General features: G+C 49.5%; 1 protein-coding gene across 1 annotated transcript; it reads right to left on the bottom strand.

Moving 5' to 3' along the window:
• Positions 1–236: 236 nt before the first annotated feature.
• On the bottom strand, positions 237–8,060 carry HOPX (HOP homeobox). Its single transcript, XM_087816755.1, has 2 exons — positions 7,917–8,060; positions 237–1,201 (listed from the first exon to the last, which is right to left on the bottom strand). Exons 1-2 carry the CDS (start codon positions 8,058–8,060, stop codon positions 1,124–1,126), a joined length of 222 nt encoding a protein of 73 aa, XP_087672881.1. The 3' UTR covers positions 237–1,123.
• Positions 8,061–8,942: the final 882 nt, after the last annotated feature.

The raw sequence follows: 8,942 nt of genomic DNA, 5'->3' as shown, positions 1-8,942 counted from the left end.
AAACCATTGTAATCAAGTTACTGTTCCATGCAGTCAAACACAACCTTAATTGATAGGCTGTTAAGATGTTTAATGGGCTATGATAGCAAGTGGATGCAAATGGACTGCGGAATCCTTTAGAACAGTGCTGCTCAGACTTTCATGTGCATGTGCACCCCGTGGGGACCTTGTGAAAGATGCAGGTTCTGATAGATCTGGATTGGAGTCTGAGATTCTGCATTTCTCACAAGCCTGCAGCTAACGCTGATGGTGCCAGGCCTGGACCGTGCTCTGAGTAGCAAGAATTTGGAAAATGACAGCTCTTTTGTCAGTCTGCTTCTATGTTGGAGCTATTCTGTTTTTCTTTGATACGCTTATTATTCAATAAAAAAAATCTTCAGAGGATTCACTCAGTGCATTTTCAACAAAAAGTTAAGGTTTTATTTAGAATATCATTTTAGAGACAACAAGCAATTCATTTTGGTTAGCAAAATAAATTTAACAAATGTATTTAAATAAAGTAAATTAAAGACTTTAGTGGGTTTTTTCTTAGTTACTTGCTTTTCTGTCTTGTTACTTGTGGAGTTTCTGTCTTTTAGCCTAACTGGGTTCTTTCTAAGTTAATGCAGCTTTAATCCAAGGAACTACTTTAAGACACCTGAATGACTCAGATAGTCCTCTGCATTCTCAATCAACCTCAATGAATTCAATGAAACACAGGAAAACAAAGTAGGGAAGTAGATTCAGAAGGAAATGTTTCTCCCTCTTGGTCACGTTCTCTCTCAGCAGAGGTCTTGCCTAGTCTGAAATGGATGTTGAAAGTAAATTGTTATTGGGAGGTGATGGTGAAAAGCAAACTTAGATGGTTTTCACACTATCTGTCATCATGACCCAAAGAGAAATGCAAGTTACACCACTTTCCCAGCCAAGCCACTGCTTTACACAGAAGCTGCACATAGCTTCCTATTGTTATTTCCTTTTCTAGTTATGTACATTAAAAAAATACAACATTGTGTTAAATAGCAGGACAGCTAACAGTGGAACATACAACATTACACTGAAAAACCAAAATAGCTTGGTTAAGCCGAGGAGAGGAACAGCAGACGGTCTTCATGGAGGGAAGCTGCCAGCGCCCACCATCTCCTTAGTCCGTAACGGATCTGCATTCTGAGGGGAGGCCTTCTGACTTCCGCCACTGGGCTAGGCGCTGCTTAAACCATTTCTGGAGGAAGGAAAAGTGCAAAATTACCTGTCACATACTGAGAAAAGAATTAAACATCCATTCCTTTCTGAAAGGTAGTCTCTGTGGTCCAAATGGAAAGGAGGAGAGCAAGGAAGGTGTCCATGAGATGGTTCTTCTCACTGTGACACCTTCTTTGCCTCAGGACGTTTGCATATGCTGTTTCTTATGTTTAGAATTTTCTATCTTTATTTGTTATCTGATGGTCTCCCTCTCATCCTCAGGTATCAGTTTAAATAGAAACTTCTCAATGAAGCCTTCTCTGACCACTTTATCTAAAGTAGGTTCTCCACCCATTTTGGGACTTTGTTACCTTCACAGAACTTTTAATATCTGTAATTGTTTACTGGTGTATTCACTTTTTAATCTGCATTTCCTTCTAGAATGTAAGATTTATGAAGGCAGAGGCTGCAATCCTCTTATCATCATTACATCCTGAGTCCCGAGTACAAGCGCTTACCAGTTAGAGAGTAACCAATGTTTACTGAATGGATGAAAAAAAAAGGAAGCATCTCCCTAATACCCCAGGTAGATAACTACGGCTGTTACAGCTCATCAGCATGTGCTGATCTCACCAAGGGCTTTGCTCATCCGTGGTGCTTAGTAAGTATCTGCTGAGACGAATGGCGAAGTGAGCACTGTACAGCCTCAGAGAGCTCCTTGGGAGTTCATTCTCTTGCTAGCACATTCTCTCCTGCTCCAGGGCCACTGAGCAATGAGAGAACATAAAGTGGGCCTAACACTTTACTCAGAATCTTCTAGCTCCTTGTGACCCAAATATTCACACCTCACAAAAGTAATCATGGATTTAAGGAAGCCCCCAAATGGGATGCTTTACACATGGTACCATATGAGGGCAAAAGCATTTTTACATTTTGAAAGGCAGTGGCTGCCTTCATTATGCTACTGAGGGGAGGGGACACCATGCAAAGAGGAGGTAAGGAGACCCACTCTGGGGAAAAGACTAGGGTATGAACCAGATTGGCCAGGAGAAAACTGGGATTTTAAAAAAGGAGCCCCAGATGGGTAGCTCAGTTAGTTGGACGACTGTCCCTTATACCAAAAGGCTGTGGGTTCGATTCCCGGTCTGGGCACATACCTAGGTTTCAGGTTCAAGCCCTGGTCTGGGCGTGTATGGAAGGCCACCAATGGATGTTTCTCTCTCGCATCAATGTTTCTCTGTCTCCCTTCCTCTCTCTCTAAATCATTAAAACATATCCTTCGGTGAGGGTTTAAAAAACAAAAACTTGGAGGAGGGACTAGTGAGAAATAGAAGCAGTGCTCATTGATCCACCTGGGAGAGGGTGAGTTAGAGGACTCTATGGGAAGTCAGGGCGGCAGGATTTATTCTACTCTGTATATCATGGTGCACATTCAGAATGCTGACATTTTCATGTCCCACTGGTGTAAACAGGCAAGCTGCTTGGGTAGGTGACCACGAGGAGCTCTGTGGTCCTGGGCCCTGCCAACAGGAAACTATATCCCAACCAACTGGCTCTGAGAACTTGAGGAGGTCCCTAAAAATAGAGCACCAGTCAGATCAACTGTAAATGAAGAGGTAAGCTCAGGGGGTCTCTATTGTCCCTTCTGGGTTTTCTAAAATTTACCTATTCTAGGGGTGAGCAGATGCAGGGATAGAAAGGAAGCAGAGCCCGGCCGGATGTGGCTCAGAAGTTGAGTGTTGACTTAGGATCCGGGCGATCAGGGTTTGAGTCCCGGTCAGGGCACATGCCCGGGTTGCGGGCCTGATCCCCAGTCGGGGATGTGCAGGAGGCAGCCGATCAATGACTCTCTCATCATTGATGTTTCTGTCTCTCTCTCTCTCCCTCTCCTTTCCTCTCTCTGAAATCAATAAAGATATATTTTTAAAAAAGAAAGAAAGGAAGCAGAAAGAGCACAGCTATGGGATGCCAGGCCTGGGATGTGCTGATGGAGGCAGTGTGGCGAGAAACATCTAGCGGGTTCTGATTTAGCAGAGATGGACACCTGCCCAGCTGCCCATTTAACCTCAGAACAAACAGGCTGGGCTCTAGGGCCATGCTGGGGAAGATGTCATCTCTGCAGAGATCTGGGGAGCTAAAAGGCAGTTTGGCATAAGCTCAAGATCAGAAGAAAGGGTGAGAACCACAGGAGAAGGGGTCTTTCTAAGGATCCAGCCTGCAGGGTTAGAAGGAAGTGAGGCCACAGGACACTTCAGGGCTCTGCAGCAACTAGGCTGGCTGCACAGCATGGGACCATACCTGCAACCTGCCCTAACTGTACAAGATTTACCCACTGAAATGCCGTACACGGCTGTTAAAATCAGTTGTCTTATACACCTTACACCTTGGTACTGTGGGGTAGCAACAGAGAAAAGTACTCTAAAGCCAGGGACAGCAGACTATCCACCCTTAGGGGAAGCCTTCTCTTTGGGGATTGCTCGCCAGGTGCCATAACTAACCTTAAGGAGAAGAGGGAGCTCATGTAACCTCGGTAGCTCTAACCAAAGAGGTGGGCACCATTTTCTTCTGTAACCCAAGTGTGTGTTTAGTTTACTCTGAAATCTGGTCCAAGGGCAGCCTGGCTCCAGCTTTGTTAATAAGGAAGCTCTGTGGGGGGTTTTCAAGGCCACAAGGTCTGATTCAATAGGATTTCCAGTTACCAGAGCTGCATAAAGGGCAGAGTTTTAAAGATTGACTAATTAAAACTTGGAAGAGGAAAGTCTCATTTTTATCAGGATTCATTTAGGACAAAATGACTGAGCTGGCCTCACTCAGAAGAGCCCCCCCATCTTTACACTGTTAGTGAAGCAGAATATTAATGGACAGTTGCCGAAAATAACTTCAGCAAGGACCACATTTGTGAACTGGCGAGCTGGCATCCAGATGCCTAACAAATAAACCCCCACACTGGGGGATGGGACAAAGTTCAAGAAAAGCTCAACTATTTTCTAAGATACACATTTGAAGTCAAGCACATATATAATAATTTAGCAAACCAGTTCTTGTCCAACAAAAACCATTCAATACCTTGCTTGCTCCCCCCCCCCCCAGCTGAATCTTACCACCTCTCGCTCACATCAATACTAATTTTCCACCTGCTCTGGCTCTCTCCTCTTTGTTTCAGTCATCCCCTGGGAAAGGCATTCATCCCTCGCTTGCTTATAAATGAACGCCCTCATTACCCTCACCCATTGATGGAGATTTATTTACCCCAAGTGAACAGATGATAATTAGACACTGTGATGGGGAGGGGCTGAGGCGACATAACATTGTTCCTGTCCTTGTCTCTAGTAACTAACACTTCATCCTTGTCAGGGGGAGACCTTTAGAGGTCTTTATTCCACTGATAAAACGTCTAACAATTAAAGCCACTGAGTTCTGGGAATAGTCCCAGGGCACGAAGAGGAGATAAAAATACTGGAAACCTCTCTAAGAACCAATGCCAGCTACACTGGGCTCGAGTTAGTGATAATAGAAAATGCCAGATCATCTCAGCCTCCCAAGGGGCTGATGAAAGCGCTTTCCCAGAGGCTTCTAACACTGACTTCAAAACAATAAAAGATATAGGGGTCGGTATTCTGTCAGCTTTATCTGATTTAAATATAGGAGATATCAAATTACTGTCATGGGAAAAACCCATTCTAGGATCTAGGAAATGCAACTTAAAAAGTTATTCCAATTAGATCGCCCTTCATGTCACTCTGGGTTCCTATAGGTCTCCCCGCCCCCCAGCAGAGAACATTGTCCTGCAGTGGGACAGTTAGAAAGAGGTCGTCAAAGCCCCCAGTCAGAGAATGTTTCAACCTTTTAGTCACTCTTGCCCCTGACAAAGTACCAGCAGTGTGAATCAACTCTAGTTTATCATCTCCTAGGAGCATCTGATGTTTATTTTTTTTCTACTGACGTATTAGTTGTTCTAGGAAAATAATATGATTCCAGTTTTGGAGGTGGTGGTGTTAGGGATGAGGAAATCAGGATATGAAATAATAATTATTTGGGGCCTTTATTAGTGTTGTAAAGGGACAACACTAATAAAGAATGGAAACGGGATGCTGATACCAGACATTGCTTATGTGCAGGCCCAGCATAACCTGGCCTCCAAGAGTTATTTAAAGGGCCCCTGCAAAGCGGGCTATAAATGAAAATAATTTTATTTATGCCTGAGAGTTCTTCATTGGCATAATATCTCCAGAAGACACTTTTTAAAATGTAAATGTTGTTTGAAAGATTAAAGAAGAAACCATTCTCACCCACAAGTGCACACTGGGATGGGAGGGGTTGGGAAGGGGTGAAGGGGGCAGGAGGGTGGGGGTGGAAAGAATGGGAAGTTGGAAGATGAGCCCCAACCTGATAAGGGATGACAGAGGGTTACCTTGGAAGCCTCTTTCCCCGAACTTGCTAAACGCAGCCTCTCTCTGAGCCCTGGGCTCTCAGATGCTTCCCTGTGGGCCTTTGCAGTAAGGCAGAGGGGCAAGCCCGGCTGTGGCAACCTCGGGGAGGAAGGAGGTGTTGGCCCCCATGGCAGGAAAAGGAAGCCAGGGGCCCTGCTGTGAGGCTGACTCACCCCCACACCCACTCATTGCAGGGCTGGGTCCACCATAGATCGTTGGAGGAAGGTAGAAGAGGGGAAATGAGAGGAGGGGCAGATGAACCTGCGGTGCAGGGTCTGAACTGGCTGACCTCAATCACAGAAAGAAGCAGGGGCCCTTTCTTTCTTCCTGGTCCTCACTTGATTTCATTTCAGTTCTCTAATATAATGTCAACCTTGAAGAAGGACTGAATATACCCTGGGATGACTGTCATCTAATGCATGGATTTTTTTTTTCCAGGAAGAAATATAGGTTGAATTTTCAGTCTTTTCCTCCCAGCCCACTGAGTTGTTTGCATTCCTCCTCTGTGGAGACAACATAGCATCCTGGTTAGGAGTCTGCATTGTGCCCAGACCTCCAGGGTTCAAATCCTAGCTCTGCTACTCCTTAGTTTGTTCTTGAGCAAGTTATCTAACCGTTCTGTGCCTCAGGCCCCTTATCTGAACAATGGGGCTAATAGTGCATACCTCACAGCATTACTGTGACAAATAAGCGATCTAATACTTGGAGGGTGCCTGGATCAATACCTGGCAAGTGTCAGCCATTACAAAGGTCAGCATAATTATTCTGCCTTACGGGGAAGGGAAGGATGATAATTTACCACAGGAGAGTCAGAGGCTGAGAAGAGCTTAGACCCCTGGTTGGTGCTGTGCCCACAATAAGTCCACAGCCTTCTAGTTAAAAGATGAGTAATCACTGTCTCTGTGATCACTCTTCTTGATAAATATAGTGTAGGGTTTTAAATGAGAAAACTTCAGCAGGCTGCTTCCTCATGGGTTCCCAGAAACATGAGCTGTAGGACTTGGGTTACAGTAAATCACCTTCTACTGAGTTCTGCCGTTCCCTTGGCTAAAAAAACAGGTACGCTTGGCCTTCTGTTTGACCCAGGAATGACAAGATTTTCTAGAGGCAAGTTATCCAAAGTGTGTCTGGCTTAAGTAGTGAATATCATTTTGGACTTGTGGTCCAGGGTTCTAGGATCCACCGGAGCACCCACTGCAAGCTTTGAAGCCTCAGCTGAGTATGGTTCATGGTGCAGAGAGGACAGTGTCTGAGCTCTGGTCCTGGCAACGGGAAGAAGAGTGAGATCTCTGCCTTAGACTCAGCCTGGAGGTGTGAAGCGCTTTGGGCTCCCGGGGGAGAGATCCTAGAGCAGTTCCAAGTGGTATTATCATGCATAACTAATTGTCTTTCCGCCACCAAAGGGAAAATAAAAGTCAGCGTCTAGGCAGGGTTACGAAATAAATAAATTTTAAAAGTCGGTGGGAGGGGCCAACACTGCACCTGGAGGTTAATAAGCACAGATAGTGTTTCACTCTCTACCCTAAACAATTTTCAGGATAATATAGGAGGTTTTAAAAACAAACAAATAAATAAATGCATGTAAGGGGACATCTGCTTCCACTCCCTCTAGCTGTAATGTCAGATGTCTACCTTCTTGGAAAACTCAAAAAAAAAAAAAAAAAAAAAAAAGCCTAAACCTTAGAGCAGGCGGATTTTTCAATATCCGAACCAAACCTCCCCGGCTCTACGCAATTTTCGCTCTGCAGCTAAGGGGGAGCTGGCATGCGACGGGGTGGGAAAGCGTGCTCCAGGACCCGTCCGGCCTGGCAATTCCCTTCCCCCGGGCCTCAGTTTCCTCGTTTGCAAACCTGAGGGCTGAGCCTATAGCTGATCGCCAGAGTCCCCTCCAGCCCGGAGGTTCCCGCGGAGAATCGGCGAGGGCGCCGGGTTCGGAGCGCACGCGGCCCCTCGGGAGTCGCTCCGCGCCCAGGGGAGGAACTGAGCCGGGAAAGCGGGGCGAGCGCGGGTCAGCGACGCTGCCCCCGGGGGGACAGAGCGCGCACCGGGCTGCGGAGGGAGGAACGTGAGGCCTCTAAGCAGCTCGGGGGGCGGGGGGGCGCGGGCGGGGGTGGAGGGGCGGACGGGGAGCCCGGGGAGCCGGGGAGCTGGGGGGCGGCGGCGGGAGCGATGTAGGATCTGCGCTCCCGGGCTGGGCTCGGGGTGCGGCAGAAGCGACGAACGATCGGAGCAGGGCGGCGAGGAGGGGCGAGGGCGAGGGGCGCCCTCACATTCGGGAGGGGGGCCCCGGGCACGGTCGGGGGGCGCGGGCGCGGGGGGCCTCACCTGGGTCTCCTCCTCCGAAAGGCCGGCCTCGGCCGCGATGAGCAGCAGCGTGGTGGGGTCCGGGTGCTTGTTGACCTTGCTGAAGTTGTACTCCAGGATCTCCACCTGGTCCTGGGTGGGGCCGCTCGCCGTCTCCGCCGACATGGTCCGCGCGCGGCTGCTGCAAGACAGGCGGCTGCGGTGAGAGCGGCGGCGGCGGGGCGCGCGCGGGGGGGCGCGGGGGCGCGGCGGGGCGCCCTGGCCCGCGGGCTGTCCCTCCCGCGGGGCTGTCCCCTCCCGCGGTCCCCGGCGGCGCCGGCTGCGGCGGGACCTGCGCGGGGCCCGGGTCTGGGCTGGGGGGAGGAGGCTGCGGCGGCGATTTCAGGCTTCAGCGGGGAGAGCGAGCTGCCCGCGACCCGCCTGCCACAGGGCGTGGGTGGTACCCCCGAGTCCGCGGTGGGGCGGCCTCTAGAGGGGCCCTCGGCAGGCAGGGTGTGCACCCCACACCGCCCCCTAAGGAGCGACCCGCAGGACAGAGGCGACTTCTCCCGGTGGGGCGGCGCTTTTAATCTCTGCCTTCCCCCGAGGTGGAGGTAGGGCCACAGAGATGAGCATCCCGAGAAATTTCCACCTGAGCGCTGGTCTGAGTCGCTCTGCCATCTGCACCCTCCTCCGTCCCTCCGCCCCGATTTTTAGGCATAAGTCTGGGGCCTCCCGCCCACCTGGGTGTTCACTGCCCGGCGTGGCCCGGCCATAGCTCCCCAGGGCAGGGGGAGGCCCCTTCACTATGCGCCCCCTCTAGCTAAGGACTAGACAGACAAAGCCCAACTGAGGAGAATCTGCAGCAGCTGTCCTTTAAAATCTCAGGCTGTCCCTGTGACTGTGTTAAAATACACTGTGAAGTCAGGAGAATGGGTCCATCACACGCTTCAAGGTTGCCGGCCGGATCCCCAGCAGGGGGCATGCAGGAGGCAGCCGGTTGGTGACTCTCATTATTGATGTTTCCATCTCCCTCTCCCTCTCCCTTCCTCTCTCTGAAACCAGTGG

Source organism: Miniopterus natalensis, chromosome 1 (assembly GCF_054644295.1).
Source record: "Miniopterus natalensis isolate mMinNat1 chromosome 1, mMinNat1.hap1, whole genome shotgun sequence".
NCBI lineage: Eukaryota > Metazoa > Chordata > Mammalia > Chiroptera > Miniopteridae > Miniopterus > Miniopterus natalensis.
This window is presented reverse-complemented; position numbering and strand designations above follow the sequence as displayed.